The sequence below is a fragment of the Sceloporus undulatus genome, chromosome 9, assembly GCF_019175285.1.
Source record: "Sceloporus undulatus isolate JIND9_A2432 ecotype Alabama chromosome 9, SceUnd_v1.1, whole genome shotgun sequence".
NCBI classification, from domain to species: domain Eukaryota; kingdom Metazoa; phylum Chordata; class Lepidosauria; order Squamata; family Phrynosomatidae; genus Sceloporus; species Sceloporus undulatus.
Window position 1 is genome coordinate 21,687,041 of NC_056530.1, and position 19,671 is coordinate 21,706,711.

Consider the following 19,671-nt stretch of genomic DNA (forward strand, 5'->3'; position numbering starts at 1 on the left):
GAAAGGTTGCAGCAGATTGCTTTTGCCTGATCCCACTGGGAAGAAAAACTCTTCCGCTGAGTTAACAGAGAGGAAACTATAGTACAGTTGGCCCTCCTTATCCACTGACTTTTTATCCATCGATTGAAGCATCCATTCCAAGGAGAGCTTGGAAAGTTACTTTTTGAGAGTAATTTGGTTCCATGACCTGTTTCAGAAACAATTCTCATCGCAGTGTTTGGAAAGAACCTTGTTGTATTTATTATCTGATCCTTTTTGCTACTTTGTGGGTATGCGTGTGCGGAAGGGAAGGTTTAGGATTGATTAAAACAATAACACTTCAAATATTTCTATCACAGTGGCTCCAAAAATGCTTTAAAAATCGCCTTAGAGAGGAACTTAGAAAATTAACTAAAATGTAACTGTTACAGGCATCATTTATATAATAATTCTTGGGCAGGGAAGGCCCTGCTGCTCTCCAAAGGACCAGACCCTAGCATTGCACAGAATGGCACTTTAAAGTGGTATCAAACTGCTGCAACTCTGCACTGTGTGGATGCAGCACTCACAAACTGCTGGGAGAGCAGCAGAGCTGGGGAAGCAGTGACGTCACCCCAGAAGGCTAGGACTACAATTCCCAGGTGCCTTTGCGGTTTGCAATTGGAGCTGATGGAGGGGGGTAGTGGAAAGGGGGGTCCTGGCCTTTGGAGGAGCAGGAGGGCTGGCGCATGCGCCCTGGTTCTCCAGGAAGTCAGAGGAGTAGCTGCTGCTCCTGCAAGAAGGCAGGTAAGGGAGTCCAGGTGAGGGGCAGGTAAGGAGGGAGAGGGGCAAGGGAAGGAGGGATGGGGGAAGGAGGGATGGGAAGAACCCTGAGGGAAGAAGAGGGAGGAAGGGGCTCAGAGGCTGAGGCTGCCAACTACTTCCCCCCAACTCTGCCCCTCTGCTCTTTGCAAACAGTCCTTCAGCAGAGGCTGCCATTGCCTGGCATTAAAGGAACAGGAATCTTTATTTCTCCCTGAATTCCTCTCTTTAGTTTTCTCTGTTCTGCTTTCTGCAACCAGCCTGGCACACTGGCTCCAAGGTGGCATTGCTTGGCATTAAAAGAATAAAATGTGAGTAACCTTTCCCCCTTTAATTTCATTCTGCCAGCCAGATAGAGAACAAAAAGATGGGACGGGAGGATCCACTTTCTCCAAGGGTGCCTGCCAGAGGTGGCAACTGCAAGACTTTGTCCCTTTAGTCACAGTTGGTTCCAAGACTGCAGGGACCTTTCCAAATGCCCACGAAATGAGAATGATGGTTATATTGCAGAGGGAGAAGGGTAAGGCACTGGAGCCCTGGCAGGGAAGAGAAAAGGTATTTGAAGAAGGAAGGGAAAAGAGCCCTCTGTTTACACAAAGGGTTTGTGTAAAGGATCCCTGCCTGGCTGGGAGAGGGATGTGTGCTGGTTCCTTAAGGATACCTTGCTTAGGATGGCTTGAAAGGAGGCCTTTTGCAGTGGCATTGGTGTGTTGCATGAAGGGCAAAGGAAGGAGAAAACCTAAATTTTGGGCACATGTATGGAAATAGACAATTGGCTTGAAATGTTGTGTGTGTGGTGAGGAGAGAACACACACCACAATATGTGTACGTGCAGACTATCATTCAAGAACCTTAATCCACTTTGTGTATGTGGCAATACAGATTGAGTCTCCCTTATCAGAAATGCTTGGGGTCAGAAGTGTTTTGGATTTCAGGGGTTTTTTTGGGGGGGAGGGTATTTTGGAATATTTGCATATCTATAATGAGATATTTTGGAGATGGGACCCAAGTCTTACCACAAGATTCAATTTTGTTTCCTATATGCCTGATGCACATAGCCCTTGAAGGTTGTTTTACGCATGATTTTCTTCATAATTTTGCGCATGAAACAAAGGTTGTGTACCTTGAACCATCAGAAAGCAAAGCTGCCACCGTCTCAGCCATCCGTGAAAAAAGTATCTTGTGAAGAATGCAATTTACTCTTACAAGCAAGCGTTAAGAAAGAGGAGAGTTGTTGGGGGGCCTAGCTTGGTGAACTCAAGAACAACGGTTGCCCCAAACCTATACTGTCAAGCCACATAATAAACAGGAAAGAATATTAGTTCCAGCGATGATTTTTCCCCTTTAAAGTTGACCAGATCTTATGTGCTGCTGTGAACAAAGCATATAGCATTGTTTTTTGAACTGTTGTTGTTGTGTGCCTTTACCTTCTTTCCTTAGGCAACCCTATGGTAAATCTGTCATGCAGTTTTCTGGGGCTGAGAGTATGTGCCTTGCCCACATTGGTTTCCACGGCTTAGCAGAGAATCAAACCCTGATCTCCAGGTCATTGTCCAATGCTCAAACCACTGCACCATGCTGTCTTCCGCTCTTTTGAATTACAGTTCCCAGAATCCCCCAACCAAATGCTATCTTGGGATTTCTAAGAATTGTACCCCAGCCTCCAAACAAAGAGGACTTTCCCCAACTCTGTCCAGAAATGCTTGTTGCTGGCAAGCTGCGTATGTACTTCTTTTTAAGTGTACTGAATTTGGACAGCAGCAACATCTGTTCTCTGGTTGGCTCACGGATGGAAGAGAACATCCCATTATAAAATACAATCATTACAGCAAAAGCAATCCCATATAGCAATACCACTCCCCTTGCCTTTTCTGAGCTGGAAATAGAATCCCAGCTTAGTCATCTGCTCTGCTCAGATCTCCATCTCCTCCGGCTTCAGATAGTGTATGCGGGATTTTGTCTATGCTTCCCCATCTCCAAAATTTGACTGCATTAACCACTAGACTTATATTATCCAGAGTGTGCTATGTACTGTTATTTATTTGCCTGTTTTCATCAGCTGGACTGCTTGGTCCAAGCAACCAAGGCTGCATCCGCACTGCAGAAACAATCCAGTTTGACACCACTTTAACTGCTGTGGCTCCATGCTATGGAAGTCTGGGAACTGTAGTCGGTTGTGGCACCAGAGCAAAGCTCTGAAGTTCATAGCATGGAGCCATGGAAGTTAAAGTGGTGTTGAATGGGATTATTTCTGCAGTGCGGATGCCGCCTAAGTCAGCTGCCATGGCTTTGCTTTGGTGCCACAACCAACTACAATTCCCAGGTTTTCCATAGCATGGAGCCATGGCAGTTAAAGTGGTGTCAAACTGGATTATTCCTCCAGTGCAGATGCAGCCAAAGTCAGCTGCATCTGCTTTGTAAAAAGCAAAAGGTGATTAACGCTCCCAAAATATAGCGCCTTGGAAAGAACCAAGGCATGCTTCGTGACTCAGCTCAAGTGACAGTGCCCTGGAGCATTTAGTTCCAAAGCTCAGTCTCTACCTTTCTCCTTGCGCAATCGGAAAAAAGGGCTGCTTTATGGCCTTCCAGCTTTCTCTGCCCTTTCCAAGCCATGTTTTGCGTTGGTGAGTTACACAGGATTAATTACACCGTGGCGGGTGCGACACTTGCTGGCTAGATTTTAATTTCAAGCAAGTAGACCGCAGAGATACATCCAGGCGCCTAGTCGGTAACTTTAATATTCGCATGAGGCCATCAATCCCTTTTCAGGATCTTGCGCCTTCTCTCGGTTCACAAACCTCTGGTGTCACACAGAGAGCTGTGACTGGAACCCTGGGCCTGTTTACCTGGAAGGAAAAACCCCACTGATCCTGATGGAGATTCCTTCTAAATAGACATTTTGGAGAGTACAGTTGACCCTCTTCATTCATGGATTCTTTATCTACAATTCAAGCATACATGGCTTGAAAATATTCCTCCAAAATATAAATTCCAAAAAGCAAACTTTAATTTCCTCATTTTTGGTAAGGGACACCATTTTACTAAGCCACTGTATTCAATGGGACTTGAGCATCCATGGATTTTGGTATCCGTGGGGAACCAAACCCCAACGGATAACAAGGACCCAATGTATTTCTGAGCCTCGGTGTTCCCCATCTGTAAAATGGGACCGTGTGTTAAAGAGTATAGACATGACGTGATACCAAGGACCCACTGTATATCCACCAGGCAGTATACTAGAATTCAACTCAGACTCATCTATTTTGTTGCTGTTTGGCTGTGACTCCTTCATAAATGGCCAATGTATATCAATTGCTAATTTTAGTTTGCAGTGTGGCAGCAGTGCATTGTGTGCCTTCAAGCTGTTTCCGACTTATGGCGACCCTAAGGTGAACCTATGGTGGGGTTTTCTTGCTCAGAGGAGAAGGATTGCCATGGTCTTCTCATGAGGCTGAGAGCATGAGACTTGCCCAAGGTCTACCAATAGGATTTATGGCTGAGCAAGAATCCGATCTCCAGAGTCGTAGTCCAATACTACACTCTCATAGGCCAGTGCCATAAATACACACTCAACCAGCAAGGAACAAGTACTGTTTCCAATGTCTTATTTCTGAGTTCTAGATGTTCTCATATCAGCGGAGCATGTCAGGATGTTTTGGAACAGTGCACAGAATGCCATGTACAGATATAACTCGACTTGATATTGCAAGGAGCGTACAGTATTTTCCAAGTCTAAGCAAACGTCAGTATGATTCTTTCTTACTTACGGTCACTTTCGGACTTTTCCGCTTCAGTGACCTTCAGTAAGCCAGTATCTCTCCTTCCACCTTTGCAAAATGGTGATAAGAATCACTATCTCTCAGGGCTACTGGAAAGATAACGGCAGTCTCCTTAATCCTTCTTTCTGTTATCAAAGTAGCTCCCAACATAGACTGAAACAGAATCGAGCTAAAAATCACTTGTAATTTTAAAGGGAAATTTTAAAAGCATTAAAATAAGTCAGCATAGTGGAGGGGTTTGAGTGCTGGATTACGACTCTGGAGACCAGGGTTCAAATCCCACTTGGCCATTAAACCCACTGGGTGACTTTGGAAGAAAGTTGCCTAGAAATCCCAAAGAAAGGACCTTTGGGTTGCCATAAGTTGGAAAGAACTTGAAGGCATACAACAACAACAACAACAAAATAACTATATAATAATAACAATAGGTGCATCTTCATGCAGAAACAATGCAGTTTGGCACTGATTTAAATGCCGTGGCTCAATGGAATGGAGCCCTGGGGTTTGTATCAGAGAGCACTCATGCCACCGTAAACTACAAATCCCAGGATTCCATACCATTGAGCCATGGCAGTTAAAGCACTGTCAAACTGGATCTTTTTTCTGCAGTGTAGATGATGCTACAAATCTACCCTCTTTTTCTGTTTTCACCCGAAACAACGCATTTTTAAAAGACGGAAGAAAAATGTTGGCTTGTTACCATTACAAATTTGTTGTTTATCCTCCCCTAAAGGATACAGAGAAGGCAAAATGCAAAATACAAATCACAAAATGTGTGCCTTTAGCATGCCTAACTCATACACAGTGCGCTTTGAATTGTTGTAAAATAAAGAGCAAATGCCCAGCGGATAGGAACAAGGAACTGGCCAGAAATTTGGTTTCTTATGAAATCCAGTTTCCTATGTTGTTTCAAACGCTAAAATGTCTTGTTTTGCTTGTTCTGGGTTCCCTGTTACTTCAGACCAAAAAGAGCAGCAACAGCAAAGTCTTTACTCTGATCCATAATACAGATGCTGAATACTAACACACTTTCTCTATCGATGCAACACAACACGACACAATGACCTCTGACTCCTCCTTAATGGCCTCCTTGTTTGCCATTCTCTGGATTGTCACCATTGTGTTTTCAAAGGAAGATTGGAGGAAGAAATGGATGCTTTCTTTTCTTCAACCTATTATAAAAATGTGTGTGTGTGTATTGGGGGGATCTGCACAATCCCTGCAAACATGTGCTGTATGGGATTTGTGCGTGTTTTGATCACATAACCCAGCGTACATTTGGAGTGTGCCGTCTTTTGTGCCGCACAGAAGCTCTGACCACCCATTGTGTAATACAAACTGCTCTAAACAAACTGTTGACCCATTAAAAAGTAGTCCACTTAAGCATCTTCCTTGTTTTTAAAGAGTACCCATGGAGAGCAGTGTGTGTGTCTGTGTGCGAGAGAGAAAGAGAATGGGTGGGTGGCTTTTTAGTTTGTATCCTCACTGCAGAAATAATCCAGTTTGACACCGCTTTAAATGCTCCTGACTTACTTCTTTCACTGAGTCTCAAAGGTGCTACAAGATCCCTTTGCTCATTGGTTTTGCAAAACTCATGCACCCAACTTCTTTCTTTCAGTGAGTCTCAAAGTGTGCCACAAGATCCAAATTTTCCTAACCAATCCATCTTTGCAGTCTTTAAAAGTGTGCCACAAGATGCCTTTGCATACAAATTTTCCTAACCAACCCATCTTTGCAATCTCTCAAAGTGTGCCACAAGACCCTTTGCACATTGGTTTTCCAAAACTCATACTCCTGGCATCTTTCAGTGCGTCTCAAAAGGTGCCACAAGATCCCTTTGCATACAATTTTTCTGAAGCTCATCCAGCTTTTTTCTTTCAGTAGGTCTCAAAGGTGCTACAAGATCCCTTTGCACATTGATTTTCCAATGCTCATGCTCCCGGCTTCTTTCTTTCAGTGAGTCTCAAAGTGTGCCACAAGATCCCTATGCATACAATTTTTCAAAACCAACCCATCTTTGCCATCTATCTCTCTCTCTCTCTCTCTCGCGTCTCCTTTTTCGTCAGCATCTCCAAAACAGAATTGCTCCACGGTCCCTAACTGGAGAGTGGGGATTAAAAAAAAATTGTGTGTGTGTGTGTGTGTGTGTGTGTGGTAGGCTGAGACTCTGCTGCCATCCATATATGGGCATGCCCCAAACTCTGCTTTCTGATTGGCTGCCAGGGTGCATGCATATGTCTGTCAACAAATGGCTGAGCCTTGGGGATGGTGTGGGGATGTGGAAGGGAATGAGAGTGTGGCAGCCTGGCATTTAAAGGGCCCTATGGGTTGCAAAGGAAGGGGGGCAGATGGGGGGCAAGGGAAGAGGCCTGCTGGCCCTTTAAGAGATCAGGTAGCTGGCGCATGCATGCACACACACATAGAAGGGGGGGCTTTGGTTACCAAGAAAATGCATCCCCTGCCACCAATGCACTGACTGATCCCTCCCTGTTTTTTATGTTTTTTTCCAAAAGGCTCTTCTTTATTTTGCAACCTGTGGATTTTCGTTGCATCCTGCCCTCAGTGTGAAATTTTGCAGGCCTCCAAGCCAAGGGTGTCAGCTTTGAGCCGAGGCCTTTCTCTAGATCAGATCCTCCTCCCCAACCCTCAAAACACACCCACCTACCCACCCACCCACCCACCTACCCATGGCTTTTGGGTAACAGGTAAGAACAGGGGGGGATTGGGGAGACGGTGTGTGTGTGGGGGTGCAAGGGTGGCCTTTGGCCTAGAAAGATCTCTTTTCAAATACAAAATTGCAACTAAGGCATCGTCGGCCTCGGTGCAACAACATCTTGGCACCTTGTTGCGATGTCGGTGCAACACTAGCGTTGCGGTCTTCTCAGGGTGGATCTGAAGTGTGGGGGCTTGCAAGGTGGGTGCAGTGGGCACATTTCACCCATGTGTTGTTGTTGTGATGCACACCCACCCACCCTAAGACTGAAATCTGTGGTGTAAAAGGGCACCATCCCTTGTGCCCCTGGTAGGATTGATACCCCAACCCCTGTCTCCTATGTGCAATGTTTAAATGTATATATATTTTAAGGATTGGGGTGAAAGCCAGAAAACTGCCCCAGCATAGAGATGGTGGTACCTGAGCATGCTTTCTCCCTCCTGGACCTGTTTCAGCGGATTTGGGGACAGGAGTCCCCACTATTGGTTTTTGCAAGGATGGGTGACCAGAAAGGGGTGTGTATCTTGTGGGTGGGTTTGCGGTCCCTCTCACATGCTGATTTCATATGTGTTTTTCAAGAATGTTATGGTGTATGTTTGGAAGGTGATATTAGAGACCAGGGTCCGATTCCCAACTCAACCATGAAACCCACCGGGCAGGTCACACTCTCTCAGCCTCAGGGGAAGGCCATGGCGAAGCTGCTCTGAACAAACCTTGCCAAGAAAACCCTGTGATAAGTTCGCTTTAGTGTTGCCATAAGTCAGAAACATAACCACCACCATCATTATGGCCCTGCATTGAGCGTCTAGTGGAGAGAAACCACCTTTGAGGATTCCTAAGAAAGCCCTATGACATTCATGGGGTGGCTATAAATCAATAGGCCATTTATTTGTTTGTTTTAATATAATTTTTATTATTAAATATTACTTTTTTAAAAATGACAACATCGAACATTTGACTGCGGTGTTGAAGTCGCACGCAGAAAATGTAAAACCCCAGAATTTTAAAGGATGTTGCCATGGCAGTTAAAGTGGAATCACATGGCAATAAGTTGTGTAGTGCGAAAGCCTCCCATGGTCAGTCAGTGGAGGCCACAACAGAAGTATAAATAGTTCCAGCGCATGACCCAGTTCATTGCTGATAAACATTAGATATATTTGTTCCAAATGCTCAGCAGTTGTGCAGAGTCGCACAACACTTGGTCCTTTTCTGCAAGGCCCTTGCTGACAGGTAGGTGACATTGGGGAGAAAAGAAACATTTTTCTGTAGTGTTAGCCAGGAAATGCTAGACTGTCAAATCCTCCTTCCTGACCCACCAAACTGTGTTTCCTTTATCTGGAATTCTGAAATCCAAAATATCCCCCAAACCATTCTTTTTCCATAGGTGGCTGAGTTAGAGACACCTTTGCTTTCTGATAGATCAGTGTGCACAAACTTTGTTTCATGCACAACATTATTGAACCTGTTTTATAAAATTGCCTTCAGGCTATATGCATAAGATGGATATGAAAGAAATGAATTTGGGTTTTAGATTTGGGTCCCATTTCCAAGATACCTCACTATATACATTATGTATTCTAAATATTATATATCCAAAATTCAGATACTTCTGGTCTCTAGCTTTTGGGGATAAGAGTGACTCAGAAACACTTCTGAATTTTGTGTTTAGATTTGGGTCTCCAAGAAACGAGACATTCTCCAAGGTGCCTCATTAGGGCCGTATATAATGAGATATCTTGGAGATGGGACCCTAATCTAAACACAACATTCATTAAGTACAGGTTGAGTCTTCCTTATCCAAAATACTTGGGACCAGAAGTATTTGGGATTTGAGATTTTTCTGGATTTCTGAATACCTTGCATATACATACATCATGTATATCTTGGAGATGGGACCCAAATTGAATGAATTTTGTTTTTAGATTTGTGTGCCTTCAAGTTGACGGTGTCTTATGTTAAAACTTATATAGGGTTTCCTTGACAAGAGATGTTTGGATGGGGTTTGGCTTGGCATTCCTCTGAGGCAGAGAGGAAGTACCTTTCTCAATGGGTTTCCATGGCTGAGTGGGGATTTGGTCTCACGGAGCACTCAAAACACTATGCCACCCAGGCTCTCAAGACTTATTCCAAGGATTTTTGCCATCACCTTCTTTTAGGGCTGAGAGAGTGGGTTTCCAAGGCTGAGCAAGAATTCAAACCCTGTTCTCCAGACTCCTAGTCCGACGCTCAAACCACTACACCATGCTGTCTGGAACTGAGATGTATGTGCTCACCTTTTGCTTCCTTACGGTTAAGCACATGAACTGGGTGATGGCTGTTATTTTATGGCTTGTTTAGATGGAAACAGCAGACTACGCGTTTCATATCTGATGAAACCTTTGTGCCTTTCTCTATAATTACAAGTTCTCTGCTTCTGAGCGCGTGGGCAAGAAGGCAAAGCGATTGAGGTTTAATGCATTCGCTCTGGGAGCTCAGATACCTTTAATCCCGTTTCATGGCTACTATTGTTCCAGCGCCAGGAGATGGTTCTGGCTTGTCCGTGCCGGGTGGCCAGTCCGAGATTTATCCCCTCGGAGGTCCAGCGAGAATTCTGGAACCAAATATGAAAGGATTCATTTGGGCCTTTGTTGGTAATTGTTCATCTCTGGGGCTATAAGGATTTTCATCTATGGGAACGCAGACAGCCTTTTCAGAAACTGTTTTTTGCATAAAACATGAGGAAAATTACTTCTTAATGGGGATGTATAATAATAATAATAATAATAATAATAATAATAATAGGTACTGCTTATATTGTTTTGGGTGGTCCGACTTACATTATCTGAGTCTGCCTGACAGCGACCCTTTAAATATATCCGGGCGTAGCTGTGTTGGCCATACAGCAAAGTACAATAACATCCCAAAACCACAACAATGCCTTTATCAGACCAACCGAAAAGCACAAAATACTTGATGCACACTTTCAAAGCTTCACTGCCTCTTCATCAGGCAAAGGTCTTTAAAATCATAGCGGGAAAAGAAAAATCTACATGTTGTTGTTGTTGTTGTTGTTGTTGTTGTTGTTCTCAGTTTAGATGGTATGGTTCGATATCCATGCATGCAAAGGCCATTCCTTTTGGATAACTGAAAGCCAGCCCTTTAAGGTGGTCCAAATGGTTCCCTTTTCCAATAGAAGTCCTTTTTATTCAGAAAGGCTGGTAGCAATTTTGTTGAATCCCAGTAAAACGGGCTTTTAATTGAGGCAGCAATAAAACTTAATTTGTTTTTAATAGCTTTTAGGGTGGCTAATGTCTTAATTCCTTAGGTTTTCACCTGCATTCATTTTGTTTATTCTGTTGGATGTCTTGGGGCCCATTTTCTGGATGAAAGGCAGGGTTTGTTGTTGTGTGTCTTCAAGTCACGTCCGATTCAGAAGTCAGAAACGACTTGAATGTACACAATAACAACATGCAGAGATGACAAGTAACAATTAACACGGGTAGTCCAGGTTGCTAGATGCCTTTTGCAAACTTTGCGGGCTTGAGCCCAACCTGACAGGGATGTTGTTGTGATTTGCAAAACAGCGTGTGCTGAACAGAGTTCTGGAGTTGGAATGCCAGACTTTTCATTCCTCCATTGTCCAACTGTCCAACTCTGACTCCTTCATGTATGGCAAATGTATATTGGCTAGGAATAACAATTTTACTGTACAGTCAGCCCTCCGTACGCACAGATTTGTGTGTTTGCCTCCATCATTCCTTCCCGGACAGCTGTCCCTTTATACCATGGCTACCCACTTGGACCATCTGTTGCCGCCCTCCACAGCTGACCCATAGCCACCCTCTCCAGCCTCATAGTTGGATCTGTAGTCATGTCCGGCTTCTCTTTCCTCTGAATTATGCACCAGGCTGCAAAGAACCTGAGCCGGCATCCGGAGGGTGAGGGCAGGACCCAAAGCGTGTTGGAGTTGGATCTCTGTGCTGCCCACAGCTGCTTGGATTTCAGAGTAGCAAAAGGTCAAGGAAGCTGGGGAAGAAGGCACCAGCTGGGAGGGAAGGACAGGTGGCATTTTGTGGGCAACCACCGTGGGCACAGAGCCAGGAGACAGAAGAAATAGCTGTGCAGAGGTTGCTAGAAATGCAACCATGCATCTCTGAATTGTGTCTAACCGTGGTCAAGGGGTCCTTCCTGCTCTGGTACTTTTGATGTAATCACAAGGACTATAGACCTAATTTGAAACCAAAACAGAAGTCCTTTTCAGAAGAGGGTCTTTTTGGTGGCTGCTGCCATCCTTTGGAACTCCCTTCCTTCCCTGCTTTCCTTTCGCTGGCAGTTTTTATGCTGGTTTTTAATATGTAATTGCACCCAGGGAGATGTCTTAATAGGGCATTTTGCTTTGGTCTGTTTGTAATGGTTTTATATTTTTAACTTAGCATGTTGAAAGGTTTTGCATTTTTGACTATTGTAGGAATGCAGAATTTCAGTTGTGATATAAAACTCTACTGCTATTGCTGTTTTTGTTACTGGCGAGAGTACTGAAAAGCATCTTGAAAAGCAGAAGACAGTGGGGAGACAAACTCAAAAACATATAATTTCTAGAAAGAAAACCTTGATTTTGCCATTTTATATTAAGAACACCATTTTATTATCCATTGTATTTAATGGGACTTAAGCATCCATGGATTTTATTACCCATGGGAGGTCCTCGAACCAAAGCCCAGTGGATACCGAGGGCCCACTGTACACCCAAACTGTGCTGTTAGCCATTGCTTATTGTGGTTGGCACAACTACTGATGTTTGCCTGTCTTTTTCCCTTTTACCTTGCAGATTTCTCTAAGGCTCTGGGAGGCTCCGGAACCACATCCCATCATGAGCTAGGGGAGAAGGCCTGCCTTCCCCCCTGCTTTTCTGCCATGAGAGAGTGATGGATCAGAACACCTTCTCCTCCCACATCCAGCTATGGTGCCCCCGTCCCTTTGGCACCTACTCCCAGAACAAGCAGTGCACTGGAGGCCAGGTGAAAAAGACCTTTGGGGACTTTGCCTGCAAAGCCAAGGAAGAGGAAGAGGAGGGTGGCGAGGCCTGCTCAGAGAACACCCCCCCTGCCCCACCACCACCTCCACCACCCCCTGCTGTCTCCCCAAGCCCTAGCCAGGTGGAGGAAGGACGGGTGCTTTTGGACACGTGGTACGTGATCAAGCCGGGCAACACCAAGGAGAAGATTGCCTTTTTTGTTGCCCACCAGTGCAGCAGCGGGAGCAGGGCAAGTGCCATGAAGGTGAAAGGGAACTGGGGGAGCGACAGCTCTAAAGCCAAGCGCCGGAGGAGGTCTCATGATCCCACCAAAAGCAAGCCTTGCCCGGTCAAGTCAAAGGACAGTGGTGGCAACAAGGAAGCTGAAGATGTGTGCCTTTGTCCAGAGTCCCATGCTGACCCGGCTGGCGGAGATACCACCGACTTGCTGTCGGTTGCTGAGATGGTGGCCTTGGTGGAGCAGCGGACGGCACTGGCCCTGCAGAACTACTCCAGACCCACCCTGCCTGCCGCCCCTCCTTCCCCCATGGTTTTTGTGTCCACAGAGCAAGAGCAAGGGGAGGGTGGAGAGAAGAAAGCATCCCCTTTGGGGGGAGGTTCGGACTGCAGCCGGGTGGCTGAGGCTGTGGCTCACTTTGAGTCCCGGGAGCGGAATGTCTTGCGCCAAAATGGCCTCTGCCGGGAGTCTCCCGAGTGTGTGGCCAACTCCCAGCACAGCCCTGGTGAGGTCCGCATCGCCTTCCGTATCTCCAGCAGCCGGGACGCCCGCTCACCCACTGAGGGCGGCTCCAGCACCCGCCCCAACTGCATGTTCATGAGCTGCGGTGGGTCCCCTACAGGAAGTGCCGCCCGTGCCAAAGACAAGATCACATGTGACCTCTACCAACTCATTAGCCCTTCCCGAGACACCCTACCCAACAATGTGGACTTCCTGCTGGCAAGTGCCTCCCCTAAAGGGGCCGACGGATCCGGCAATGAGCCCCCGGATGTTGAGATGACATGTGGGGAGAGCCAAGGCAGCTCCGGGAAACTGGATGCTCTTTCAGAAGGTAGCAGGGCTGGTGCCGAGAAGATGGGAGGCCCGGCTGCCACTGCCACTGTGGCCAGAGATTGCATCTCCGGATTCCACGTGGATGTGGTGGTCACGGGGGTGGTGGACCAGTGTGTCTTTTTTGGCAAGGACAGCACCAAGAACATGAAGGAGGAGACGGTCTGCTTGACCGTCAGCTCGCCGACTCAAGAGGTGTTGTGTTCGTCATGTGAGGACCCTCCGCCAGGGCAACTTTTCTTCCTCCATGCCCAAACGCCCCGGCCGGAGGACAGTCGGGATATAGACAGCAACTACTTGGACCCTGTGAACGGTGGTGAAGGTGGGCTTGACAGGGCCGATGGGTCCGGGCTGGAGCCGGCAGGTTCGGATACCTCTCTTTGCCGCCTGTACCGCCACGTCTCGCACGACTTCCTGGAGATCCGCTTCAAGATCCAGCGGTTGCTGGAACCCCGTCAGTACATGCTGCTCCTCCCTGACCATATCATGGTGAAGATTTTCAGCTACTTGCCCACGCAGTCGCTGGCTGCCTTAAAGTGCTCCTGCCACTATTTCAAGTACATCATTGAGACGTTTGGCGTTCAAGCCACGGACTCCAAGTGGAACCGAGACCCCTTGTACCGGGATGACCCCTGCAAGCAGTGCAAGAAGCACTACGAGAAGGGGGACGTCTCCCTCTGCCGATGGCACCCCAAGCCCTATCATCACGACCTGCCTTACGGACGCTCCTACTGGATGTGTTGCCGGCGGACGGACAAGGACACACCGGGCTGCCGGGTGGGACTGCATGACAACAACTGGGTGCAACCCTGCGACATGTTACGAGAGAGAGCAGCTCGGAGGGAGGATGGGAGGTGAGGGGTGGGAGGGTCTGGGGGGGAGGCAGCAGAGAGGAGGGGGATTTGGGGTAGAGAAGGTCTCCCTTTTCTCTCCCCTTCCCATTTTTCACACTCCCTCCTTCTCTCTCTCTCAGCTCTCCCTCATGTGTGAGAGGGTGTGGTGTGAGTGTGTTTTACAAGAATTCTGTTGTGTTGAAGTTTTTTTTTTAAGAAAAGAGAATTGCTTGGTTGTGTTTTGCTGGTTTGGTTTTGGTTTCTGCCCCCTCTCGCCCCGTGTCACCCCTTTACAGGGGGAAGAATTAAAGACACAAAATGATGAATGGAGGAAAAGAAGAAGAAAATGTATATTTAAAAAGCCACAGGGTCCTTAAAAAATTGGGGGAAGGGAGAAAGAGGAAGAAGCTGTCTCTGTCTGCTGCTGCAGCTCAACATCAGGTGTATGAGAATCATGCAAATAATAATAATAACAAGGCATTGACTCTTTGTCCCTGGGGCAGTTTTGTTTTTTGTTTTTGCAACGTGGTCCAAATTAGGCACTTTCTCTCACCCACTGCATTTGGCTGCACTTTCTGGCCTCCCTTCCTGAACATTTGCATCAAAAGCTGAGAGATAATCTTGCAAGGCTGCTGATTCTGCAGATATCTGTGGAGTGCTGGTGGCATTAAAAATTTCTGTGCCCCATTTTCTCCCCTAAACTAGGTTCAGTCCTGCATCACTTTTCATGGCACACAAAAAGTAACCCTGGGAACTGGAAGATGGCAGAAGAATCTGTCTGCCTCTCTCTGCATCACAGAAAACTCAGTTTTGTCACAGAACTACACTCTCGTGGTTCCTTTGGGCAGCCATGCTGGTGAAACTGGATTCACACTGGCATCGTTGTCTAAATGATCAGGGAAGGATGCTTGTTCCTTTAGGACAGGTAAAGCCTCCAGAGCTGGCTGGATTGCAGCTCCCATCACTCCAGCATATGCTAGCTGGGGGTTGATGGGAGTTGGACTCAAATAATAACTTGAGAATGTGTGTGTGTGTCACAGATTTATCAAACCTGCTTTAAAACATGGGAAGGTACCTTTTTCTTCACTTTGTACAAACTTTTGACACCTTCCATCTCCACCGCCATTGTCGGCTGCCAAGCACAACCAGTTAAAGCAGTGGTTCCCAAACTTTGGTCCTCCAGATATTCTGGGCTTCAACCCCCAGAATTCCTGCTGGCTGGAGCTTCTGGGAGCTGAAGTGTAAAACACCTGGAAATCCAAAATGTGGGTATCACTGAGTTAAAAAGAGTCTGTCTACTAGCATGCGACCTTTCTATTCTGGCACCTTCTCTCCACCCTAAACCCAGTTCTTCCCTGCTGCAGTTGTGTTCTGAGTGGAAGCCTGTTTCCCTCCCTTTGGAGTGGAATACAGGCCTTTTAAATTTTCTTCCATTTGGGTGTGATCCTAATCCTCCCTCCCAAAAACCAGATCATGGAGGAGTGCCTTTTTCGGACTACAACTCTCAGAATCCCTAGCCAGCATGGTCAGCGGCCATGCTGGCTGGGAGGTTGGGCATTTGTAGTCCAAGAAGAGAACTCTCCATCCCTCTTACTGACATTGCTTCACCTCCTGGGTCCACCTGTCTTCCACCGTCCCATAATTTCAAACATCAGCCTCCCAAAGCCTTCCTTCATGCCTTGCTCTACCAGTAAGCCTTTCCTTTTTCTTCTCTCTTTGCCCCTTGCTAGTCTTTCCAACCTGTCCTTCCTTAAAATGGATTCCTGAATTTCTGGTTCTAGACCCACAAAATCCATCTCTTTCCCCACCACATACACACATATCTTTTGCTACCGGGTTCCTTTTATTTAGTCCTGTGCCTCTTCCCAATTGGACACCTACCTTAGTACCAGAGATGGGTTCCCCTTTCTGTGCTACAAATCCCATGGAAAGGCATCGGTCACAACACCCTCAGTGCCCTTATCTGAGTGCCAGAAACTCAAGAGTCCCTTTTGCCATGCTGGGGTGGGGATGGGGCAGATTTAAACCTCTGGCTGCCTTTCACAATACCCAGTTATAGTGCCACGAGTCCACATAACTGCCACAGCAATGGCCTTTGGAATCCTGGGATTTGCAGTTTAGGGAGTGGTATCTGGAATTCTCAAACTACAAATCTACCGGATGCAGCCGTGGCAGTTAAAGTGGAACCATAGTGCTATAACTGTATAATCAGAAAGGGGCCCTGGTCCACATTTCTGTTGCACGGAGGTGCCTTTCGGTCCCAAATACTCACTGGTGAGCTGCAAACAAAAAGAAAAGAAAGGTAGTGTGTGCGATTTTTGTGTGTGTGTTTATATATGTGTGTGTGTGTGCAAGTAGACTTGGCGACGCTCATTTTTTAAAACTGGAATTTCCAATGCACGAATACCTGGCACTAAAACATATCAGGCTGGATTATGGCAGCTGAACCCGGCAGCCAAACCATATCTCTGTGGCTGCCTGCTGACTCTTGCTGACAACCGAGAGGGGCTGAGTGCCATGTTTGGCCCAGCCCTGGCATTCCCCTGTTGCATGCCAGCTTCTCTCTGGAATCACTCAGTTCACTAAGCAGTCTCACCTAGTGGTTATGGGAGGAGGAAGCGAGGAACCAGCTCAGCCCAGTTGCTGCAAAGCTTTGTCTAGAAATTGCTTCCCAACAGTCCTGCTGGCGGTTCATCCTAGCACCAGCTTTCATCGCAAGAGCTGGGTTTTACCAGTCCCAGGGCATTGTCCCACCACTGTTGCTTCCTTACCCTGCTGCCTTGGATGTTCACAGCATCATCTTTAGGGCTATGAACTCTTTTGTTAAGGGCTTTGCACATCAGGTGTGATCGTCTTTTGGTGGTGGGGCGGCAAATAGGGTTAGAAAGCCACTTTGCCTGGACACCACTGGCATTGAGGTTGACCAGCTATTCTGCCCACCAAAGAAAGGGCTACTTTCCAACTCTCCTAAACATCTTTTTATCATGTACTCAGGCCATTCTGGACCTGCCATTGCATGGGATTTGCAGAGGCTGGGGGGTATGCTCTTTGCCTTGTCGTCCTCTTCCCAGCTATATTTGCAATTTAAGAATATTCCATATTCTTTCCAAAGAAATGCCAGCTGCCCCCTCTGATATGGAAGGGTTTTTGGGAAGTCATGCAATTGTCTGTGATAACATCTCAGCCCACCCTGCACTATTGCAGCATCTCCATATTGCTAGATCCTTGTAGCAGTCAAAATCCCTCCCAAATGCCCCCCAACAAACACCCTCTAAGAGGGACGTTTTGACTAATGTCTTTGAAAGGTCCATTTGGATTTGGATTCAGTTTTTTTCAAGGCCTTTCCTGGGACTAAATTGACCCAGGAGGTGGGCAAACGCATTGTTAAAATGCCCCCAACCATCTCTAGAAGGGGCATTCTGGTGAAAGTGGCTCTCTTGAGGTCTCTTGAGGGGGTTAATGTAGCCCCCTAACCTTCGACAGTTACCCATGCCCATTTTAGCCATATGCCCAGAATTGAAACTTGTTTCTTTATCATGTTCTTGAGCACATTCTCCTCATTCTTTGCTCAGAGTTTTGGAGACTCCAGATTACAACTGGACGCAACCTATGGTGGGTTTTTCACCTGGCCAGCAGCCTAACCCCTAACAAATACACATGGTGTTTGTAGACCAGTTTATGCAAGTGGGAGGTAAGCTGCCGGTTTGCATTCATCCACCTGGTCTTTGGCAAGGTTTAAAAAGTTCCATGGTACCTACCTCCGGTCCAAATCCTTCCTCCAAAGCCTCCAGTGGGCTTTTGACTGTTCTCAAGTTCTCAGGCTGCCACTTTCCCTTTTGCAGGCAACTTTCCCATTTGCAGACTAGTCACTCTATGGGACAGAACAGGTGCCTTTGGATATGTTCACATGAGAGAGCAAACGGGTCCCCTTCAGCCTAGTGCTTGGGGAAGTTGCTTTCCAGGACTGCAACTCCCAGGCCCCTTTCCTCTCCAGCCAAGCATGGCCCAAAGATGTCACTGTGTCCTAAGCTTGGAAACTAGCATGGCAAGAGAAACTGCAGGTTCTTAACATTCAGTGCTGCTGGTGTATAGACTCTTCTAAGCCATCTTCTCAACCTACAATCTGAGTACAGTTTCCCCATGAAACTTCTTTGCTTTTTAAAATTTAGGATGAAATTTCTCTTGGGTTTCATTTTCTGTACATTGCGTTTGGAAGTGTCACGTTCCTCCCCAGTTGCGCACTACGGCCCCCAATGTCTCCGCACTATCTGTGTGTGTGTTTCCCCTCGATTTTGGGTTCTTAACACCGTCGCCCCTTTTAACCCATCCCTCAAAAACCACAGGGTTGGCATCTCTGCCCCTTCCCAAACTTTGGCCTGTCCGCCGTCTTCCTCCCCGTCACCAAATTCACCTTTTATCGACGTCGGCAACTCAGCGCCGCTCGGGTGGCAAAGCCAAAGGCCTCCTGCTCCTCCGGTCCTGTCCACACTGATATTTATATGCCTGTTTGTCTCTGTACCTGTGTGACATTTTTCAAATGACTGTCGAGTGGAGAAAAAAAATTAAAACTGCAGGAAAAATATATATTTATATATGACTTCATTTTCTGACAGTAGTTTTAAACCTCTTTTGTTGTTGTGCGCCTTCGAGTCGTAGTCTGTTGTTCAGGCTGCTACACTTCAACTTCGTTTTTAGTCACTAAGAAAGAAGCTAGTTGTTTGGTATTTATGCAGAGGCCAACTTCTTGCATTTGGGTTTTAAAGACAGAAGTCGGGAGAATAATTACTTATTATTATTATTATGAGGCCAATTTCTTGCATTGGGTTTTTAAGGCTAGAGTTAAAGAGCAATACTTCAATGACTACTGTATTATTATTATTAACAACGTCATCCTGCCTTTTCCCTGGTTTGGGACCCAAGGAGGGTTGCAACAGATTTCCTAAGGTGCTACAAGATCCCTTTGTGTCCTTATAGTCCAGACTAACACAGCTGTGTCTCTGGATTTCCAAAATGCAGTTTAGGCATCCGAAGACTATTCTGGTTTAGTTTCTACTGTGTCTTCTAATCTGATCACGTTTTAATGGTTTGTTTTTATTCCTTATTCCACCTTCAAACGCTTTATTGCCGCTTGCCATTCTTCGTCTGTCGTATGATCCGGTTCATCCGTTATCGTACGCGTCAATCAGTCCGCTCCTTTCGTTTCTGGTACTGTATTTTGCAAACCCATTCTTCAATACACTTGTCCCTCCGCGTTTGCGGCTTTGACTATTTGCAGATTTGGCCATTCGTGGGTTTTATTAATATGTTCTCTCTAGAGGTCTCTGGGTCCTCCAGCGCGACTCTGCGGTCAACTTGAACCAAAAGTCGCACTGGAAGACCTATAGAGATTCCTAGAGAGAACACTCTGCTAGGCCTTTGTAGGTCCTCCAGTGCCATTCTGTGGTCAGCGTCTGGCAGATGTTGCACTGAAAGACCTAGAGGTTCCTAGAGAGATGCTCTCAAAG

At 46.5% G+C, this 19,671-nt stretch overlaps 1 protein-coding gene across 8 annotated transcripts; it reads left to right on the forward strand.

The window, feature by feature from the left end:
• The first annotated feature begins 661 nt into the window (after positions 1 to 661).
• Positions 662 to 14,192, forward strand: FBXO46 (F-box protein 46). Of its 8 annotated transcripts, none has more exons than XM_042439057.1 (3): positions 678 to 765; positions 7,073 to 7,264; positions 12,080 to 14,192. In XM_042439057.1, exon 3 carries the CDS (start codon positions 12,177 to 12,179, stop codon positions 14,190 to 14,192), a length of 2,016 nt encoding a protein of 671 aa, XP_042294991.1. In that variant the 5' UTR covers positions 678 to 765; positions 7,073 to 7,264; positions 12,080 to 12,176. The 8 variants fall into 8 exon arrangements, 7 of the variants coding, with proteins under 7 accessions (XP_042294994.1, XP_042294991.1, XP_042294992.1 ...); XM_042439058.1 differs by lacking the exon at positions 678 to 765 and adding an exon at positions 4,915 to 6,515; XM_042439056.1 differs by lacking the exon at positions 678 to 765 and adding an exon at positions 6,599 to 6,951.
• Positions 14,193 to 19,671: the final 5,479 nt, after the last annotated feature.